This window comes from Pavona decussata, unplaced genomic scaffold (genome assembly GCF_977016875.1).
Source record: "Pavona decussata unplaced genomic scaffold, jaPavDecu1.1 SCAFFOLD_71, whole genome shotgun sequence".
Taxonomy (NCBI): Eukaryota; Metazoa; Cnidaria; class Anthozoa; order Scleractinia; family Agariciidae; genus Pavona; species Pavona decussata.
In genome coordinates this window covers 2337466-2360000 of record NW_028145490.1, presented here as the reverse complement: position 1 = coordinate 2360000, position 22535 = coordinate 2337466, and the positions used below count along the sequence as shown (strand labels likewise).

Below are 22535 nucleotides of genomic sequence, written 5' to 3'. Positions count from 1 at the left end.
TAACTGAGTTCAGAAAATCAAATTATTGTAACAGTTGTTACTGATTTTTCGATTGATTTTAGATTACTGTAGGTACTCTTTTTTTTTTTTTTTTGCAAATTTGGAGAGTCTCCTGGATATGGGATGAATCTCACAATCTTCACTACTGGCCACCAAATCTTTCAGATAAAAGTAAATTTGATATTTCCCGACAAGAAACCCAACATTACTCCAAAATCCATGAAACTTTAGTATCTCACTGAATTTGCTGCAGGTGTTTTGAGAAATCAAAAGAAAACCGGTAAATTATTTTGGAGAGGGAGGGAGGGAGGAATAGGACGATTTCCAACATCCTGGGGTTGGAGAGGGTTGATGATAGAGGTGGGCATGGGAGGGGAGAGTTGGCAGAAGAGAAAAATCTTCAGATCCCCTGACTAGAGTTGGATCAAAATACCTGTGAAAGAACACAGTCCATGATATTCCACGCTTCTTTTGATGGATTCCAAGGATCTTTTTCTTCGACCAAAAAAGCATCTAGCGTTGCTTTCTCGATGATAGCATCAAATGAACCTGGAACAAAAGTCATTTTTGTAATATCCATTATCATCCATTGCATATCAATCAAGGCTTGACATTTCCTTTTCATGTTTTCAATAACCACATGCGAAAAATCGATATTGACAATATTCTTGTATCCATCTTTATACATATCTGCACTCAACATGCTGTTACCGCAACCCAACATCAAAATGCTGTCCGTCTTTCGAACGTGTTCATGTATCAAATCCTTAAATTCAACGTAACTTTTACACCACTCAAAATTGTCTTCTTTGGAGAAGCGCTCATCCCAGTACTCCTTACGCTTGTAGCTTTCATTTTTCGCCGGTAAATCCATAATTTTTGACTTCTGAAGAACTGAAATCCCCGGCTGAAATCTACAATGGAGTGTTTCAGCCGCGTCTATTTAACAATTAGATTATGAGCTCGAGATTTCTATCGCGTGATAGTTGATGAGGGCGAAGCCCGAATCAACTATCAGATCACGCAAAGAAATCGAGAGCGAATTATTAACTTCAAATTCTGTTCCAGGCCTCGCCCTTTCCTTCGCGCGTCTCTCTAGGAGCCTGGAACAGGCTAAAACTTCACTAAATCTCCAACATTTCTTATTTCTTTTAATTTTACCAATCCTTCAAGAAAAATTATTTCCTTCCAAATATACCTAAAAATCACCCAAAAATTCATAAAACACCCCAAATCATTGATTTGTGTTATGAATGGAGGGTTTTTGTATTGCTTGAAATGCGAACAAGATATTTGCATTTGACCGATTTTAAGCGGCGTGAAAACGGCTTTCAGGTGTACCCCCACTTTAAAGGGGGACAAGAACATAGCTTTCTTAACATTTAAGTGGAATTTACAGTGCCAGATACATCCATTTGAAGTAGATACAAATTAAAACATGCCTTTTAACATGTTAATATAACAATAAAAAAATGAAAAATAATTTGAGCAAAATGCTCCCCCGTCTCTGCTCCCTCTACTCCGCTCATTGGGGTAGAGTTACTGGGCGCAGAATCTCTGCAGAGTCCCACCCTCACCGGTCCACCCGCCGAGGGAGCTCCAAAAACCTGATGATGCTGAAAACATTATATAGGACGCGACAGCGTCCTTCCCTCCCATGTGGGACACATTTTCTTAGACGTGCACAAGGCACAGCCTTGCTTTGGTGCGAAGCTTGTTTTCGTCCTTTAACGTCATAAAATTACTTTTTTCGTTCACAACTCTGACAGAAGTCTTTAACTCGTGGATTTCTTGACATCTTTTAGGTTGATGTCGCTTACATCAAGAATTTTCTTGAAAATGTTCGTCTTAAGCTTTGGGGACTCGTTTGGGAGGTACCGTGGATTCATGGGCGAAATTTCAGCCAGCATCACACAAGCATAATTTTCGGCATAATGGTACGATTTTAAGGGTGAAGCTAAAAAGCATCATGGTCAAATTTACGAGCATAATGTGTCTCACCCTAGATTTCTCTCGTTGCTCTCGCCCCATTTCCCCCGCGGCTTCGTCAGTCGTTTTGGCCCGCCCTTACACGGCTTCCCCGCGAGCCCACCAACAAAAACCGCCAGCTACGCAGGTTAGTAGTATTAAACAAGCACTTGCATGCAACTCTATCGGAAAGATCAGAACACAAAATGTTCAGAGGAACCTGGGATCATGGGAACGAATATCGCTGAATCAATCTCTTTCCCAGCAATTTTCGCCCAGGAAAGGATCCTGGGAACAAGTTTGTCGCTGAATGATCTCGCGCGCATCTTCGTCACTAAATCTTATTGTGACGTCAATGTGCACTTTGCGTTAAACGAACAGGCGTGTCTTTCGCGTAAAAGAAAGCTCATAACGCACGAAGATTTTACCTGGTTACCACCATTACAGTCGAGTTGTTCAGCTATCAGTTATGTTTCAAGCTACATGGAAGGTAAGAAAAATATATCTAGAACACAAAATGTTCTTATCTTTTTCGTGCTCGAACCATTTTCAGCAACAAATCCACGGGCAAAATAAAAACGACTGTTTTCGCTATCAAATGTTCCACTTCTCGGCAAAAACACAATCAGTAGTTTTCCATAATTCGATGCAACCGGAAGTCCTTCCAAAAACGAAAAAACAAAGTTTTCTTTGCTTTCTTCAGATAGCGCTTTTTAAAAAGCTCTGTTTTTTGTTTGTTCAAAACAAGTTTCGGTTGCCATGGTGCATCCATAGATTTTTCGAGTGCGCGTTTATCAGCGCGCGCAGCGACGGTTGTTATTGACACGTGTCAATCGCGTTGCGGATTTTCCACTTCGATTGAGATTTGCGCGCGTGCGCGCGCGTGCGAAAAACAACTGTTCGATGGCGGAATTCTATTTAAAACTTTAGCGCTCCCCTTCCGTCTAATCTTAAGCAGTGATGCCACGCAGCGCTGCCAAACTTTTCAGTTTTCATTAATACAACCTTAATACGATTAAGACGATCTTTTCTCCCTGCAAATGCTCCAAGATCTTCTCACTCTTCAGAAGATATCCATCTGGTAATGACGTCATAATGTGACAGGAATGTCACACGTTGCATGACTGCGCATGTTCAAACTTTTTAATGCTGAAACTTTACAGATTGCTCTGTCACATGTCAATGGTGATAGAAAATAGAAAAAACACTTGACAAAATCGGTTTTTTATATATATAAAATTACATATCTGTGACACTTCTTGTATCGACTTTAACAAAATGCTAATTTGTGAAAATGTCGAAAACACGTGGGCTGCAATGGGTTAACTAAGAGTTTTACTAAATACGACTTAATTGTTACTCATTGCGATACTTTTTTGTGTTGTCTCTTGGCAATCGGACGCGTTCACCTAACTTGTTGGCCTTATCCAGCGAGGACACTTTTTGGCACCGTTGTGAACAAAACTTGAGCGACGGCTTTCCATTTTTCCTAGAATCTTTTCAAAGTTAACTTAAACACGCTTATTTTACTGAGCATGTTAAAATTTTTAATTTATAAACTGACAATATTTGTAAACGCGCGCTTAATTTTAAGGCTTGCACGGCTTACCATTCCTATTGTACATTGTATTATACTTGTTAATCAACCTTGATCCTCTCTGGTTATTTTTACATTGTTCATTTTACACAATTCAGCCTTTATGGGCTGCGATATAAAATTTTTAATAACTAGCTATCTATCTATCTTTTTATCTGTATCACCCCATGATACGTATATATGTATGAATCCACATGTTGATTTGTGTGCGGTGAAACTGTCTGAAATGGTCGTGAACGCACAACTTTTGTTTTGGGGCGGGTAGGCGGCTATGTCGTAGTACAAGGGCTTATGCTAGTGCTCATGTAGCTACTGACAACCAGTCTTAACATCCTGGCTTTCAAATAGCCCCATATTACATCATGTTTCTTCCCCGGTGCATGCTTCCCAAGTTCCATAGCGGTTTAAGCACGCATGGTTTTGGTTCCCAGCCGTACGGGGGTCCCTTCATGGCCCGCCAATCAAAATGCGTGCTCAATGGACACAGGTTGCTGATTGGCTGAATCGAAGGAACCCAGTACGTGGAATAATTGTTCTTCGATGCTGTTTCCCAGTAGAGAAGCATTTCGTGCAGATACGATCCGTGAAGACTGATGTAAGTGCTACAGACCTCTTGTAAAGACTTGAACTCGGGGATTTGAGCGGTAACGTCGTGGTAGATTCTTGGATCGTGAAAGTAGATCACGTTTTTCACATCGTTCATCCACAACGCAACAGTTTGGTCACCAAAAGGATGACAAAGTAAACCGTCTTTTTTGCTCATGAATTCTTGTACCAGATCCCTTGCTAAGATAAGGAAGCCTTCGTCTATCCTTACCAGTCCTTCCACTTCGCAGTGGACGTAACCCCAATAGAGCCTGCAAGAGCATGGGGAAAAGAGTTAATTAATTATAACGGCTTAACTAATGGTTCCATTGTTTGGGGAAGTCGATACCTCTAAGGTACCCTCAAGTTGGACTTAAGTATTGGAAATGTTCATCCCTTTGTTATTGTAAAATATATACATAACTGTTACTGGGGAAATTTATCTTGGACAATTTTGGTCCACAGTTGCGAATTTCCTTCCTTTCCCCAATTCAGTGTTGTTGTACATGTAGCATGGGTTTCAGAAGATGGAGAGGGGTAACGGAAAATTTTCCAAGGGTGACAATAATTTATCCGAGTTTATAGTCTCAAATATCGCACTGCGTCATGATGGCAGCTTACGTTAGTCTTGGTTTCAACTATCAGAAGTTATAAGAAGAGGATATTGGACTTTTCTTGACAACCTTGCTTTGAAGTTCAGTTGAAGTTCAAAGGTCTGCAATTCCAAGGATATCAGTTAGGGCAAATGTATGCCAATCAGGACACTCGACTGCGTCCCTCAGGCAAATTTGATTAAAATACCAGTTATTTTTCCTTGTAGCCTAATCTAACAGGTTGTGAATTCCCCTGACGTTAAAGTCTCTGTCGAACGGCATACTTTGCGTATTCTTTGCAATGGCAAAATCCATAAACGTATCCAAAGACAACAGAGAACCAATCAGAACTCAAAGCAAATACAGATTTGATGTCAAGCGCGGGAAAACGCGTGTTAGCAGGCATGCGCTTGATTTTTTAATGGTCGAAAAGGTGGGACAAGTTCTCTTTCCTATTTTTTCAACCAATCATAAAGCGTAGTATATGAAACCCGAAACAAAACCGACGCTGAAAATCAAATCGTAACGCCACGCTTATCAACACTGTACAGACACAAACCGCTAAGTCCGCCGAACGAGCCAGTCACAGCTGAACTGAATAATATTGCATTCACATATGTAAATGGCGTCAGGTGCGGGAAGACATGTACAATTTGATTTACTGCTCTATATCTACATTCAGATTGGGATATTATTCTTCTTTGGACTTCGCTATTATTTCGGCTTTGCTCGCTTTCAAACTGACCCAGAGGAAATGAAACCAGCCACGTAAAGCCAGTACAATGAAAATCGCAGAATACGCCGCCAATCGATAAATTGATATTCCCCATAAAAAGGAATGTATAATTTAAAATTTACTCTGAAATTAAAGGGTTTTTACTCAAACGTTTACCACCATCTTGTATAGAAATAGCACCTTTTTGTTTTGTGATCAACAGATCAAAAGGTGGCCTCCCCGTATAAACAAACAGCAGTGCAATTGAAGGTACCTGCAAACTCAAGAAAATTAATAGCCGCCTGTACTTGAACATTCAAGCAATTCAAACAAATTAAAACCTTTTTCTTTTTGTCGATATATTAGTTTTATATTTCATATATTTCATCTGCCAGGATTTCACTTAAAGTATATAAGTTTATACAGCTAAAATATATTTTTAATACCTGTTAAAATACTTTCATATGACTATTCAAAAAGTTGTTTTGACAAAACTCTTTTTCCCGAAGTATTTCAATGGAACAGAGTAACCTTGAAACAATTATAAATTCTTGTTTTTTTTTTATGGGGAAAAAGTCAGATTTATAAAAGGGTGATCATTCGGCGACTAGGTAAACTAAAGCTCCAAGACAAAAAGACAATATCGATCATCTTCTATTCCATACTGGAATGTTAGAAGTTTGGAGTGTAAATATGTGAATATCACAATGGCAGCTTCTCTACCGTAGTCCTACATGTAACTATATTGTTTAATGCGATTGTAACGATTATTCCATTGAATAAGGCGTTCACGATGAAGATCATCTCCAACTAGACGTTGTGCTTCCGTTCGCTTCAAACTTATGGACGACAAGATTAAGTCAAACAATTGCAGTGTCCGAGTTCAGTTTTTATTTGATAACGCCTTCCGAATTACGACAGAGTTGATTCACTCCATCTTCTAGGAATATTTCAATGGAAAAAAAGTACCGTATTTGTTTCCATCATTTTCTCTACAGAGACATTTCTGCTAGCACATATATATCAGTATAGGCTGTTAGCAAGAGAGGAAGGAACCAATTGGATCACGCCAATTTTTTATCATCTCCAGAATATACACACAAATGGTAATATTTGAAAGCCACTAACTTGGGTTAACAACCTTAACGCAACCCAATCTTACCTCTTTTGTGGACGAAAGGGAATTTCAAACAACAACCGGTTCAAACAGACAAAATAGTCATCATCCATTCTGAGATAAAAGTCAAAATCGTATCTCTCCATCGACCATTCCATAAGCCATAACAACCGAAGGCCAAAGTTGTATCCTTTAGGTATCGGCATAAACTCAATATCGCCGTATTTGGTGCTTTCGTTCATGAGAGCTCTTTGCACTTTCGTTTCCATGTCCGACAAGCTGTCGGTAAAGAAACGACACACGACTTCTTCCGAGGTGCATTGTTTCATCCAAGTTCGGCGTATCCCTTCGCGACGATCAAATCTGATCGGAGCGCTCATAATAGTCACGACGAGCTTTAAGCGTTTTTTTCGAGTGTTTTCTTGGTTAAGAACAATAGCAGTTGCTTTCCTTCCGTTATGAGTCCTCTTATCCATTGCTGTTTCAGAATTATTCAATTTCTCCCTGCCATAGTTGTATCTTTGAAAAACCTGCTTTTGAGTTAATGTTGATATAGTTGGAAGGAAGTTAAATGAAGGTAAAGTGCTGTACACTCTTCCCCTGACTATCTTAGAATTGTAGTTTACACTGTCCATCTTCCTCGTGCGGCCAAGTTGTACTTCAACAGGCTTTGGAGTCTTATTGCACACCCTGATTAAATGTATAAGAAACGTAACGAGAAAAACCTGCGTGGATACCACAATCAGGAAAAATACACGCTTCCAGCTCATCATCAACTGATTGAAAAATATTCGCCCTTAGAATATCGATATGATCGTGCAATTCTCCATGAAAATGTCCATGCGTCTCTTGATCATCACAACTTCGGAAGCGCCTTTCAATGTACTATTTTTTAGTAAAATTGCCAAATGTAAATATCGCATTTTTTAAACGGGTAATGCATTTATCATATTCACGGTTGAATCACACCAGCAGGTTTCGTTGACTAGCGCATTTGTTAAGGGATCCGAATCAACCGGTTCTTTCCTTTGTGAACTGTGATTATTTTCTATAAACCAATTAACTGATTGAGGATTTGAGACCTTTTTCTTAAAAGTCAGGACAATTTTGATACTCTAACAATGTCCAATTTGGCCAAATTTCCGAGAAGTTCCCTGAGTTTGTCACTGGATTAAAGCAGAAATGGCCCGTAATGGTATTTACATGACAATCCATCAACCGTTGCCATCTCTGTCGAACCATAACCATTTTAAAGCTAAAGTGTCAAGCCACCGAACTTGTCATCGTTTCGCTTGGTGAATTCTCCCCGCGGTAAATGCAAAACAAAACTAGTGACCTAAAGTAAACAAGTTAGAAAACTAATAAAACAAAGTTTGTAACGATGGTAAAACCACCATTTTAATTTAGAAATGAGGAAAACTTGGCACACATACAGAGTTTATATAAGAAAAACCTAAGATCGGATATAAAATGATTTCTGCAAGTTTGAAATCTAAAAAAAAAAAAAAAAAAATAGGACTTTAAACCCGGCACATACCTTTGCTCTGTCAAAGTTTGCCAACGGGAAAAAAACCCAAATGGACGGGAAATTGACCAAATATTGACCAAATAGAGTGTATTCACGGTGGCCATTCAGTGGAGGGGCGAAACGATAGAGTAATTTTCCTTTGGGTTTATGCAATTATCTTTTAGTTGGCTCCTCCGATATGGCCGTCTTGAAAACACTCTATTGTCTTCCTTAAACGTTAAATTTTAGAATACTCGCCCTGCAATGTTTTTGCGCGCAAAACCTTTAGACCAAAGTATTTGTTGTCCTGAGTAATGCTAAGTGTCGAGTCACTGCAAATACTACCGTACACGCCCAAGGGACCCTTCACGCATGCGCACATCCTATTACCCGTGCATATCCCTTGGCTGCTATGGACATTCTCGACCTCAGTAATTCGCAAAAGGGAAGAGAATGCTGCTATGGACAGCTGTTTCTCCCTTGTTAGGGACCGCTATTTATTTATTGGAGTGGAAAATGGGTGAGAAAACGGGTAATCTCGTACCCAGATCTCCCACGAACCGAACCGACGACTGAGATCGGGGTACGAGATTAGAAAACGGGAGGACTTGAATTCAGTGTTTAAAAGGAGGTCCCGTAGTACTTGTGAGTTATGGAGAAGGGCCTTGAAAAATTAATTTAAGAGTGGGAATGTCTCAAACAAAGAAGCAAAATATACATGCTGTGTACCCCAGTATTTTGGCGAAAAAAGAAGTGGTATTGCCGTTTCTTGAATAGAGGATTATTTAAAAGTGCTATCGAGATCCTAAAATAGACGTATTGGAGCAATGCGACAGTAATTGAACAATCAACATGTCCACCACGTTTTTTTTTTATCCGAAACATATCCACAACGCTTCATCGGAAGATGAAACTAATTTGTTCACAGTCCGAACTACGATTCATTTGTTATTATGATGTAAAACTCAACAAGGAAAAAGATGTAACAGCTATCACCAAAACTATACATTCACGCGTAGACAATACTGCAAGTTAAGCAGGATAGCAGTGTGTCTCGGAAGATGAAGTTAAGAAAGAATTTAGTAGCTCCGTTGACACATCTGATCAGTTACAAGCTACAACCACTATACACAGTAGCGGAGGGGCGTGCTCTTGGGAAAATGGTTTTTTACAATAAAACAGTATGCTAAATCACACCCGACCCACACAGGAAAGCTTAACCCGGTTTGTAGCACGAAGCAACTGTGCGTAGTGCTGGATAGAATGCTAGTCCAACATTTTGTCGCCGATAATCATTTACACACCTGGGTCGAAAGAAGCAATATGGCCGGATCAAAGTTTCTTGTCTAATAAGGAAGTAAGACCATGGCAGAGATCAGACCTCCAGCCACGGAACTTCAGATTTGAGGTCCTGTGCTACTTAACCACTACATCTTCGAACACCCATGAAAAACGGTGCCGTGCTTCTTACAAATGCATAGTTCGTAGAAATATCATAGTGTGCTAAACCATTTTTGTAAGACGCCTTTGGTAATTGGTTTACTTTATGACTCTTCATTGTAATAAACGTTGCACTGAAAAATTAACGATTACTTCAGCTTGAGCTAATCTTTTAAAATTCACTTTAAGCACTTATCTTTTGTCACCTTTTTTTTTATTTTAAGTCAGTTTTCGTAACCGTTCTTTTTAGCAAGATTCGTGTATTAAAAAGAAGCGGCGGATGACATCGAAAACTTCGCTCGAATTTTTTCGTTTTATTGCGTTCGACGTAGGTAGAATGCTTCCTAATACGGATTTGAGTCGAGATTTTATGGGACTTGTCGTGGATGGGTCGATGGATATCTGGCATCCCCCGCAGATTTTTTTGCAGGGGCGGATGACATCACAAAGAGAGAGAGCCTGGGATCGAGATTGGCCTGGGCTTGTTTGACCTGTTTGCCTGGTGACATCGAACGCACTCTCTAATCTACGACAAGAGACTATACGATTATTACTAGTTTTTATCCCTAAATCGATATCCTTTTTCACACCTGACCTGCCCTTAAGCTGATACCTATTTTCAGACCAAATCTGGTTTAAAAAAAAAAAAAACTTCAATAAACTTCACAAGACCAACCACTTGCGCGGGGGGTAGTGGCTCAGGGTCTTGTGAGTTATGAACTACAGGGACGAATTTCGCCAAAAATATGGCCTTTCTTCTATGTGCCTATTGTCTGCGTTAGGTTCGCAAGGTATTGTGGTAAAATGTGCAGCCGCCATCTTTTCCCTTACGGTGGATTGTGTAATCTTTTGCAATCCACTGAATCCCGAATCTCAGTCCGACGTGCCATTGATCCCTAAATCCGCGGCTGGGATTCTTCTAACTACAATAAAATCTGCAATTCCACAGCGACAAACCAATGAGTGGTGCCGGATCACTTGTAGACCTGGATCAGCAAATTATCTCAAATACAAAATATTAACGGCAGACTGATCCCAACGGCGGAGGTGACGAGCTTGATAGAACAAACAACAAAAGCTAGAATAACTGAAATATATTTGTTTTTTTTAAAAAAACAAATTTTTGCCCGATATTTCGGTTTGCAATACAAACCTTCCTCGGGGGCTGAACGAAAAAGAAAAGTGAGAAACATAAAAGGATCGTTACAAAGAAGATTTAAAATATAAAATACATGACAATGATTGGTTGTTTAGGACTAAGTTACACGTGTGAGACATGTCATTGGCGTGTTTCGTCACGTCTATTTATACCAAGAGGGTGCAATGTTTTAGCTTTGTTGATTAAATGAGCTTCACGAGCCTTTCTAACTGAGTCACGTTTGCTGCGTATAAGTTCAAGCGGGATTAGTTGGACGTCGTTGATTGAGTGGCCAGGTTGTTTGAAATGTAGCGAGACAGGAGTAGGGTTGAGTAGTTGATGGTGATTCAGGATAGATCTGCGATGCTCCCCGAAACGTTCATTAAGTTTGCGCTTTGTCTCCCCAATATATTGGGAATGGCACTTCTTACACTGAATTAAATAGATTAGGTTTTTGGAATTGCAAGATATGAAGTCAGTAGTTTTGCGTGATTCGTTAGCGTTGAAAAAAATGTAGTTCGTTTGACCTTCTTGGAGAAATGGGCAAGTTAGGCATCGTGGGTGGTTGCATTTATGAATTCCAGCGGGTTGTTGATTGGAAGGCTTGTTTTGAGGTAGCTCGGAATGGACCAGGAAATCACGTAGACTTGCGTTACGTTTGTAGGCGATAACTGGTGGATGAGGGAAAACTTGTTTGCAGTTGGCGGAGGACTGGAGGATGTTGATATGTTTTTTCACAATAGATGAGATTTTGGGAAGAGCAGGATTGAAGGATATGACGAAGGGTGTTCTGTCTGTTTTTGTGGCTTTCTGTTCTTGTGGCTGTAGTGTTGCGTGACGTGGGATGGCTCGTACGCGATTTGCATCTCTTTGTAGGGAATAGCGGCTATAACCACGTTGGACCAGGTGCTTGATGAGTTCTTCGGTTCGTTTATCAAAGAAACCTAATCTATTTAATTCAGTGTAAGAAGTGCCATTCCCAATATATTGGGGAGACAAAGCGCAAACTTAATGAACGTTTCGGGGAGCATCGCAGATCTATCCTGAATCACCATCAACTACTCAACCCTGCTCCTGTCTCGCTACATTTCAACCAACCTGGCCACTCAATCAACGACGTCCAACTAATCCCGCTTGAACTTATACGCAGCAAACGTAACTCAGTTAGAAAGGCTTGTGAAGCTCATTTAATCAACAGAGCTAAAACATTGCACCCTCTTGGTATAAATAGACGTGACGAAACACGCCAATGACATGTCTCACACGTGTAACTTAGTCCTAAACAACCAATCATTGTCATGTATTTTATATTTTAAATCTTCTTTGTAACGATCCTTTTATGTTTCTCACTTTTCTTTTTCGTTCAGCCCCCGAGGAAGGTTTGTATTGCAAACCGAAATATCGGGCAAAAATTTGTTTTTTTAAAAAAAACAAATATATTTCAGTTATTCTAGCTTTTGTTGTTTGTTCTATCAAGCTCGTCACCTCCGCCGTTGGGATCAGTCTGCCGTTAATATTTTGTATTCTTCTAACTCCACGCCTTTAATCCCCTTATCCAAGAAACCTAGCTAAGACCATGATTTGGGAAGGGAATTAATTTACTTATTTAGTTATTTACCTAAGAATGCTCTGATCGCAGTTTATCAACCTCACTTGTCTTCGGGACGCCCGCGTGCCACCCGCGAGTACCCGAGTACTCCTGGCCCGCTCCTGGCCCGCACAGTCGCCCGCACGAGCCCGCACGAAACGTTTCCTTCCGCTGATCATCCTGAATGCAGGCTCAATTGTAATTCACAGCAACGTTTGGTCGAGGGGAAGGCAATCAGTTACATCACGGAGTTGTTTTTTAAATTTATACTTCGCTGGCGTTGAATTCAAGCCGGTCATATCTCCCGTTAGCTTCGTTTTGTCATTAATGTTCAAAGGTAAGGTTTGAGTACGATAATTATGCTGTGAAGTCTTACAGCGGGAAGCTTTTCGCCGTGACCGTCGTTATTGTAAGCTGCCACAGTTGTAGTAAGTTCTTGCGTCGACGATGGCAGCTTTTCGCGGTGGAATTCAGTTTTCTCTTGCCCTTAGTTTGGTCTGTGAACTCATAGTTCAAAATGTAGTGGCTGTTTTCGCTTGTTAGCGGTCACAAGAGCCGGCCAAACGCATTTTAAGTATGGTAATTGTGCGATTGGAAAAGATTGAGCTTATAAAATTGGCGCGATTCGATTCATGAACTGAAGCTGTAGAAATTTCATTCATTTTAACTTTTGTTGTTACACACAAAAATTACTTTCACATTATCAGCTCGAGTTGTCCCTTTTCACAGTGCCAGTGTGTACTTTTAGCCAGTAATCGGAATTACAAATAAATCTCAACTTACATGTAAGCTTATTGTAAGCTCCACACGTTTTATTGGCAAGTTACCCGTCAAAACGAAAACCTTTTGGCTTCCTTGACAGTCCCGATTGTGACATCGTATTTAACAATAAATTGTCGATTATAAATAGCTTTTCACCTTTGAAGGAAATGTGTTTTTAACTGCAAATAACTTTCACAATTTATGACATCGTTTTTTCCCACCAGTAATACAGAAGTAGAGATCAGTTCATTGGTAACGTACAGTGTGTAACGCATGCTCAAGATTTACGCAGCTCTGTGTTGAACTCAACTGTTAAGGTAAGCTTATTGTTGTGTTTGGTTTCATTGTAACTGTATTGTGAAACCAGTGAATGACCCTTCTGGTCCTTGGGCCAGTTTTGTTATTCACTCACATAGTGATTTCCTTGCACTGACATAAACTCGTGTTGTGAACAATAAGGTTTTTTGCATAGAGTAGAACGACGTTACAAGTTAACACGAAAACTCAGGTTTTTGTGGAAAATGGTGTGAGCCTCATTCTTCGATGGCATGGGGAAAACAGAAAGGAACATGCAAAAAAGCATCCATACTGGATTTAAGGATGGTGCCTACTAATAAAGAAGTATTTTTGTGATGTCTATAACTACATGTATGCGGAGAAAGCAGATCTGAACAAGGGCTTTTGAAATCTGAAAAGAAAATTGGGGGTAACCAGGCATTTTTTTTAAGAGATAATTAATGCACAATTATTCTAAAAAAAAGTGTCAATACAAAGAAATGTACATATAGCATTTTTTTTTTCCAAATTGAAGCTTTATTGATGGTTTGCATGTGACGTCATGGCGGCCACGTTGGTGGACAGGAGCAATAAGATTTTTCTCCTTTGGGAGTTAATTGCCAACTGGTAACTGAGTTTGTTAGGATTTTCTGCTCGCAATTTACACACCTGGCTAGATAGACAATAAAGATGAAATGTTCTTCTGCAAGGCACCACAACAACACAATACAGTTGCCTTTCTAACCACTAACTTATTGCACCTGGTGGTGTAACAACATTTTGGAAAAGTGAAATTGGATTTTCTTTTTTTTTTTTTAGTTTGTCCCTGCTCTCTGATAATCCCCCCTTTATATGATCACTTGTAACCATGGAGTAAAATAAGACCTGAGGGCAGGTGGTGTGCATCACAAAATTCAACCAATCAGAATGCATTATTTGATCAGAAGTCTTCGAGCCCAAGAGCATCAGTCTGAAGAGGTCAGCCTGTCAAAAATGTCGTCATTTACAAAGTCTGTGACATGTTTTCCTGGTTAAAATTCGTTTCAAAGTTAGAGGAACAAATTGGCTTAATGCTGGTTAGGTTACTTTTTAAGCTGAAGCATTTGCCCGCGTTGGTAGCTATTTCAAAGGTGACGACCTCGTGCCTGCCGCCATGTTGTTTTGGTCGTTGATTTACTGCATTTCTTGAGGCTAAAGCTACTCGCTCTTGCTGGGTTTGGCCAATACTTTTGCACTTTAAGCTAGCTTGTCCTTTCTACTTTGGAATTTTCGGGGTCTACCCAGGTCTACCCCTTATGGTTTTTCCGTTGAAAGCCATTGAACTAATCTATGAAGAGATCGTGTAAACCAAGCAGCTCAACTCCCGGGAAACCGACCAGAAAAGCCAACGGGCAAATGCTATTTCTCTCCCAGAAATCCAAGAAGGAAATGTAGATCCCTTTCACCCTGAGATAAAAAAGCAAACTGAAAATGATCGAAAGCAATGTAAAATAGACTGCGAGCAGTCATACTTTTTCCTCAGATCCCGCACGCGAAGTGACACTTAGAGTAAAATTATCCAAATTACCAAAATTAACTCGCGGCTCGCGGCCTCACCACTAGCTAGCTCGCTAGATCCATCGCGTGCTGCAGAACTTAGGAGAAAGGGACCGCTCGACCGCTCACGGCCGCAAGCAGACGTGACGGCACATAATACGAGTACAAGAATGATAAACAAACAATTCTCGCCTTTGATTGTGTCCGAACCGGGAATAACTCAACAAAATCGCCTTGTGTATCCAACAAGAAGCATCTACCGCTGCCACTAGACCGTTAAAATTTGCCAAATTGCTGTCTTTTTAGTGATAGTTTTTGGAAAAGGAAGCAAAGTTTGAATGCCCAGTTTCAGTGGGACTGTAAGTCGACCTAAGTCTTACGTTCGGGAGATATTTACTCAATCGTGACAAATGAGCCATTTCCATATTTTTACCCAGCACCCTTTGTGGGTCGTGACGCACACCGCCTGACCTGAGGGGTTTATTTATTTAGACGTCTTGTGGTATTTTCCAGTCAGTTCAGTACCCCTTGTATCAAAAGATCTCTGACTGACATGTTTTATTTTATTTATTTATTTTGAAAAAAATTTAGTGAGTGCCATGATTGATCCAAGGAACATGCCTTGCGCTCGTGTGTGCCTGTCACGTCTGTCACCAAGGGAGCTGCCACCTAATGCATTGGAGCAATACCACACTTATGCTGCCAAGAGGAAGAGCAGTGACCCTACGCTATGTGAGGCCACAGTGACAAATGCCACTGGTATGTCTGTCCAACATTCTCCTGTACATTACTCTTTTGTGTCAGGTGTAAATGAGGATCAGGACACTAGTGTAAACTCACTAAGTGAATCCGAAGACGCAAGCGTCAGTAGTTTGACCACTCATGGTCTCCCCGTCAACTACCTGTATTTTCCAGCAGTGGGCAGTCACCAGGAAAGTGATCTCAATGTATTGAATGTAACCAAAGAAACTATTGGCACTGGTATGGATGCTGATCGACCTGTCAACTATTCATTTGTGCAAGGAGGGAATGAGCATGTATTCAGTGGTTTAAATGCATTAGTCAATGCGAAAGACACAGTTGCAGTTCCTGTTCCAAGCACTCATGTAAACTACTCATGTTTAGCAACTGATGAAGTAGACACCATTGAACAAGTTAACATGAGACCTTCCAGAAGAAACTCAGTAGTGTCAATCACATCAAGTCACTCGTCAGGTGCTTCTAAGGGTAAAGAACTTATTGCTTCTGTGCGCCTTTGTCCTGTTCCGTGGGACAGTCCAAGATGTATCTCTAGACAGCTGGTCAACTGCAAACGTGGCAAAAGAGGTACCGAGTGTATTGACAAAACAGCAGCAGATGATTCCACGTCATCGGGAGCCAAGTGCGCAAGTAATCTGTCCTATTTTATGACAACTTTTGTAAGTATTTTTCATTGTTGTTTTTGTTTGACTTAACTCAAGATTGTTGTCACAGAACATTAGGGTTGCTACATGTACATGTACATTTCAAAGAACCCGCATCACAACTTTAAATTAATTTGTGCTAGAAACACTATTGCTTGGCTCAAAACTTTCACCTGTCAAGGTTCTTTGTGTCTCATGGTAGAAATGATTGTCCTAGCAACAAATATTCTTAACACAATAATTGATTCTGTGATTATCATAACAATAATTATTTCTCTCAGCTTGTTTGCACTACTTTATTGCCAATACTGAACCAGTACTGAGTTTCAAACCATATTCTTGGTTTTCACATGACGTCATAAAAAACTGAAATTCATAACTAAACACAATTTTGGGTTTTTATCTTCATCACATATAAGAAAATCTAAATTTCCATCGGCTTGTTTGTTTTCAGTAGGATAGCATTCTTTGTTTTGAAAATAGAGCAGTTTGAATTTTAGATTTTTGCGCAGTGCGTGACAGAAGGATTGCAGCTCTAAACATGTCACGTACATGAAAACATCAATTCGCCTCGTGTTTTTTTTAGGTCTGATCAGCTAACATGTAATAGAAGCGTAAATGTCAATGTTTGAAAGTTCAGCAGAGAGAAGAAAGGCTTTGAAATAGCCAAGGTAAACTCCAAATGTTTTTGCTGGTTTCCGGCCGCCATGTTGGTGCCCATCAGACGGGGCACCAACATGGCATCCTATACTAAACTCTGTAATTTTCCGTGGTACATTTTCGCGAATAACTCGATTAGGAGATATCGCCCAGGCCTGTGGCTTTCACACGTTGTTTATGTATCACTCTTCTACAACATATCAATTTCTTGACTTTATCTATTGACTGGTTGAGGATTTTATTTTTTCACTTGCGTGACGATGTGTGAGGTGAAAACCACCTATTATTTAAGATGTGCATACAAAGTGTCAGTGAAATCAGATAATCCACAGGTTATCAGTGTTACTGCCATATCTAATGAAAAAATTGTGATTTCATTTAGAACTTGAACAAGATGGATTTTTTTGGAGAGGAAATTACCATCAAGAATCTAAGGCCCTGTTCAGAGTCGGTGCTCGTGTCCGGTTCTCAAGCACAGGCACCTAGTCTGAACATTATAGGTTTTTGTCGCTGCCCGAGCAAACATCTGGCCACCGGGCACAAGCGCGGGCACTACCTCCAAGGGTAATACTCAGGCACTGGCCTTTTCAAACAAGATTTGTCAATTCCTACGCTTTTTCGTCATGCCTCCCTACAATACGGTAAACAAAATGGCTGGTGCTAAATTGACAAACAAGAACAAGATTTCTCCTTGAGCGGGCACCAAGGAGTCTGAGTGACTGGGCACAGGGCCCTAGCACGAGCACCTAGTCTGAGCAGGGCCTAAATCCTATGTGGAAAAAAGTTTCATGTACACGTAACATTAAAATCTAATGATAGGGTGCTTGCAAAGTTGCCCAAGTGTCCCATTTCCCATTATCTTGCACCATTACTGATTGATAGTTAAGAGCAAGAAAACTTTCAAACTACTAGAGATACCCAAAGTCACAACGCACTTTAATATTTATTTAATGAACAGCGGTTTAATTTGGTCAATGATGAGAGGATCACCCAATCTAGCTCAAAATTTCATTCATAATCCTTGGACACTAATTTCACAGTCTTCAGTTCTTAGAGTCCTTTTCTGTTCTGTCTCTTCATATCAGAAACCACAAGATTTTTCCAATGTAGATGTGGTGTCCATCTCGTCAACATCATCAACAGCTGACGTATCTGAACCAAGTACACTATCAGATGAAAGCATGCCATCAGCAAGTTTTTCTTCCTTTAAAGACCATGTTATGCATGATTGTGAAGATGTCTGGCGCGATTTTAGAAGTTACTCACCTCCAGAAAGCCCTGTCCACAGTCCTGAATCTGTTGTTTCAAAAGAACTTGAGATTCTCCCCATGGAGACCGATAATGTGTTTCATGCGGAAACAGATACATATAAAATGGATGTAACAGAGCCAAGTAAGATAAGCCAACCATTAGGAGATGAGAAAGCTGATGATCATGTAGGTTCCTGTAAATCTCAAGTGAGTCATCACCCATGGCAGCAAAAGGAACTTTATTCTCCTGAAATCAAGCTTGTTCCTGTGGACAGAAAATGTAGTGAAAGAAGATTGTCACATTTCAATGTCAGTCCACCAAAGAGAAAATCTTTATCTCCCAAGGGAGATCTTGTTGTCAAACTTGATGACGTTGGAAACAAACTCACGCCCGGTAGGAGTGGCGGGCTTACTATGGTTACTGGACGGTACACAACCTCTGGACGAAGAATTCTGTCAAACTATAATGAAAAATCCCTTGCACAGGCTGCTTCGAAAGGCACGATTCCTACTGAGGTGAAGAAACGCAGGGGAAGAAATAAAGTTGGAAAGGATTCTGGAAGGAAAAAGAAGAAAGGTAGACCCAGGAATCCTGCTGGCAGGAAGAAAATTGATACTCTGTTACGTTACGAAAACTTAAAGTTCAAGGAACTCAAAACAATTCCCAGAATTTCTACAAGGTATAAAGTAGCTTTCACCAAGTGGCCCTATGTGTTTACGGGTGCTTTGGACCTTATCAACCAAAGATTGACCAATCAGAATGCCTTTTGGAATTCAATAAGATCCTAAAGTCACACATTTCTGGTAAGGGTACTCTTGCCATTGTAAACAGAAGTTTTTTTTCTTGGATGTTTACAGTATATGGTCAATTTATTACTACTTTTGGAAATTGACCCTTATGCCTCATGAGTGTTTAACCCTATAAACTCCACTTTATCAACGTTTATTTTCTCCTCACTGGTCTTCACACATAAGGCTGATTTAGATGGTACAACTTTTGCTCACGACTGTCGCATGCGATTTCTGGAGCGCGTGCTGCTCACGTCATCCAAAAAATTGCACACAACTCTCGTCACTCAACATTGCCTATACCTATATGATTGTGTTATCTATACCTATGATTGTGTTAAAATCCTACGACTTTGTTTGTGACGTATACAACAGTCGTAAGCGAGTTGTTGGTTTGATTTACACAACACAATTCGTGTTTTAGGCCTGTCGTAAGCATGTCGCATGCGGCAAAGTTGTACCGTGTAAATAGTCCTTTATGGTACTTATTGGGGAAATTTGTGTGAACTTCAAGACATTGTATCTTTGATGAGGTACAAGTACCGCAAACATTATCTGAGGTTTGAGATAGATAGTGTTCCACATAGAGGACATCTGATATTACAATATCTGGATGTGACTCAGAAATAAAAGAAAGTGGAAAATTTGTTCATGGCTTTTGACATAATAGATCAAACACAAGGAAGAGTGTTTCCTCCGATTTCCAAACACCGAGAAGTAGGTTGGAAAAACGAGGCGCAGCCGAGTTTTTTTAACCAACTTTGCCGTGTTTGGAATTAGGAAGAAACACTCTTTCGAGTGTTTGATATAGCTTCTCAAACTATTGAGAGAAATTCAAAGGAAAAGTTCACAAAATTTTATGATAATTAAGATCACATTTCCAAACCTCCTTCACGGTAGTGATTTGCTTTGTTTTAGCTTGATGAATTATTAATGAATTTGAGAAGGACTTATCAGTCATCATGGCATGATAAGCGAAGATTCCACCAGGTTGCTCATATAACAGATAATTTTATCCAGGTTAGAAGTTCATTTGTTGCAAAAACAAGTGGCCCTTGTAGATGGGAAACTTTAAATAATATTTATTTACTTGATGAGGATTTTCTATGGGATAAGGGGATTGAATCTGAACACTAGGCAGGACTGTACCTAAAGAAAATTTTTACAGTACATGAAGTGATAATGAGTGTGAGGGGCAAAGTGTTGCAATTTTAAAAGGGCAAAAATACACAAAATAATGCGGAGAAATTGTTTAAAATTTCCTATGACAATTTGTAATAAATAAGCAGCACCTCTTTTGCCAAATCCAATTTTTCTGATTCAAACAAAGTCACAAAAATGGGAAAATTTATGCGAAATATTTCTTTTACATGTCCTTGCTTTTTGTGCTGTTTCCATGGTTATGTGATCTGCAGGCATTCACCACAGTAATCAGCAAATAACATTAAAATTGGGTAGATATGCTTTTGTCTACTGCGCCTTTCAATGACATATGGACTCTAAACTTCAAACGCAACTAACGATTATTTTGTGTTTTACTGCTGTCAATCCAAACTATGGCGACAACTGTCCTGACCTCAAGAAATATAGAAACTGACAAAGTGGATCAAATTCCACCAATCACAGGGCATGAACTTGACCTTTGGACCCTGCTGAACTAAACATTTTTGTTTTCTTAGAGGTCCGCTGCAGTGATTGACAGCAGTGAAATGCTAACGGTTAGATGAATCTTGAACTTCCAAGTTGACATGTTATTGAAAGACGCAGTAATAATTACTTTGCCTTCCATTATTATCAGCAGCAACACATGAATGGGCTCTTTGTTATTGAAAGTCACCATATGAGAAATAATTTATGCAGAAGATTATTTATATCAGTATTAATAAATAATTATAAAAATAATTTATTATTTTCAAATGTATATTTACATTGTGTCGATAGCAGGCCAACTTGTACATAACTGACAGATCTTGTTTGAGGATTCTCCTCTTGAGATTATAGATGATTTTATACACATTTCCTTTTTAACAATAACAACAGTTGCCACAACAAATCTAAATTGAGTTTACTTGTCAGAGGGCTTATAAAATTTTCAAAGTTTTGCATTTTAATTTTTGTGAAGCTCAACCTTGGCTTCTGTAATTTGTTTTAGAGTACAAGTTTTTCTTGTTTTCATTGCTTTTTTTTTTCCGGATTCCGAAAAAAAAAACATTAAACTGACCATAATAGAGTCCTAAAAAAATGATGGCACTGTTGTGCTCCAATTACTCCACACAAACCCCTCAAATTTTGCCTCAGTTCTAATGGGTTACAACTGAGGCAAAATTAGACGGGTTTGTATGGAGTCACCAGCATATAAGAGGCCAATTTATATGTATCCCCAGTGGGATGCTGCTTTTTGGTAAGTGGGCATTTGTCATGCTCTTTAAGAATATCTTATAAAATCCCACTCATTTTTACAAATTTAAATATTTTTAATGTCACACTTTAGGACTCTATTATATGTAACATTAAATTCTCTTAAGATTTGTTCCTTGGCAACCATGATAATTCTGATAAATCCTTGACCTGTCCATGATGTCACTGCTATCATTGATGCAGGGGGGGGGGGGGGGGAGGTGATGGCTTGGAGAAAGGGTTAACAGGTTTGCTTCACCTTTTGAGGACAACAGTTTAAACCTGTTTTATTGTCTGTGGTTCTCTCTTTTAACAGCAGGGGATTTTTGTTGTTTAGTTCCAGCTTTTTAATAGCACATAGCACAGTTAAAACATTTTCCATGTGCAACAGTTTTATTTAATAATGTTGTTTCAACACTCTGGGCTGATATTTAAACAAAGAGAAAGTGAAACACTGGCTATAAGCTACCTCAAATGTAACTGGTGACCTTAAACCAGCTACAGACCACCAGGACAGATCTATTCTCAGTGTAAGAAATGTGACCAAGAGCACAATTTGCGATTAGCATGGAGTTTTTTTTATATTGAACAAGAACTGGATTTATGAGGGGAGCTGTCAAAAATTAAGTTTGGCTGGTATTCTTGGAATGAAATGGTGTACAAGCGGTGTGTGCCTGTGATGCCCCCATCAGACTTGTCTTTTGGAAGAAATCAATTTAAGAATTTTTATATCCCTTCGAGTTAATTAGATTTGCTCCATCATTCACGTTTTAGTTAAATTGAGTACGGAATATCCAATCCATTCCATTGGAATCCGTTTGTGTATATTGGACATGAGTGAACTTGGATGTCATTGTAACCTATGAGTTGTGCTATCGCATCTAACTGGTCAGATGACCATTTGTTTACTTTGTTTAAATATTCGGCACTGCAAATCCCAATCAGGATAGTTATTGAAAGTCCTGTTTAACTCGTGATTCATTCAATAACAATTATATGTATATACTACAGTAAAGTCAATAATATATTTTTGTTTAGTCCATTTGTGCATATCATTGTTCTCTTTCAATGTGGAACACCGTGCAAATTAATAAAGATCTTCAAAACCCACTGGTGTTACATGTATATCACTTGCGCCACTTCTCAAACAACGCTTTATACTTGTTGTTTGCTTCTGGGTCTAATTAATTAGTTTGTGATTGGCGACTTGTATT

At 39.5% G+C, this 22535-nt stretch overlaps 3 protein-coding genes across 5 annotated transcripts in view; 1 reads left to right on the top strand and 2 right to left on the bottom strand.

Moving 5' to 3' along the window:
• Window positions 1-1029, bottom strand: part of LOC146477298 (EEF1A lysine methyltransferase 4-like) — a 1746-nt gene extending 717 nt beyond the window's left edge. Inside the window, exon 1 of the mRNA XM_085113791.1 lies at window positions 434-1029. Within this exon, the coding sequence (XP_084969917.1) occupies window positions 434-874 (441 nt within the window). The 5' untranslated portion in view covers window positions 875-1029. The remainder of the gene's footprint in view (window positions 1-433) is intronic.
• Window positions 1030-2328: 1299 nt separating this feature from the next.
• On the top strand, window positions 2329-22114 carry LOC146477296 (uncharacterized). Of its 3 annotated transcripts, XR_014865432.1 has the most exons (5): window positions 11936-12585; window positions 13235-13327; window positions 15414-16240; window positions 17971-19316; window positions 19349-22114. XR_014865432.1 is itself a non-coding variant. In XM_085113770.1 (4 exons), exons 3-4 carry the CDS (start codon window positions 15422-15424, stop codon window positions 18922-18924), a joined length of 1773 nt encoding a protein of 590 aa, XP_084969896.1. In that variant the 5' UTR covers window positions 2329-2458; window positions 13235-13327; window positions 15414-15421; the 3' UTR covers window positions 18925-22114. The 3 variants fall into 3 exon arrangements, 2 of the variants coding, with proteins under 2 accessions (XP_084969896.1, XP_084969895.1); XM_085113770.1 differs by lacking the exon at window positions 11936-12585 and adding an exon at window positions 2329-2458 and having other exon boundaries at window positions 17971-22114; XM_085113769.1 differs by having other exon boundaries at window positions 17971-22114.
• LOC146477297 (beta-1,3-galactosyltransferase 6-like) lies at window positions 3097-8031 on the bottom strand. The gene is made up of 2 exons (XM_085113771.1): window positions 6621-8031; window positions 3097-4422 (listed from the first exon to the last, which is right to left on the bottom strand). The coding sequence occupies exons 1-2, from the start codon at window positions 7346-7348 to the stop codon at window positions 3921-3923; spliced, it is 1230 nt and encodes a 409-aa protein (XP_084969897.1). The 5' UTR covers window positions 7349-8031; the 3' UTR covers window positions 3097-3920.
• Window positions 22115-22535: the final 421 nt, after the last annotated feature.

Bases quoted from the DNA above. Each gene is read 5' to 3' on its own strand.
- LOC146477296 (XM_085113770.1), top strand. From the start codon at position 15,422: ATGATTGATCCAAGGAACATGCCTTGCGCTCGTGTGTGCCTGTCACGT. The intron at 16,241-17,970 runs GTAAGTATTTTT...TCTTCATATCAG, and splicing joins CCTATTTTATGACAACTTTT to AAACCACAAGATTTTTCCAA.
- LOC146477297 (XM_085113771.1), bottom strand. From the start codon at position 7,348: ATGATGAGCTGGAAGCGTGTATTTTTCCTGATTGTGGTATCCACGCAG. The intron at 4,423-6,620 runs GTAAGATTGGGT...ATGCTCTTGCAG, and splicing joins CCCTTTCGTCCACAAAAGAG to GCTCTATTGGGGTTACGTCC.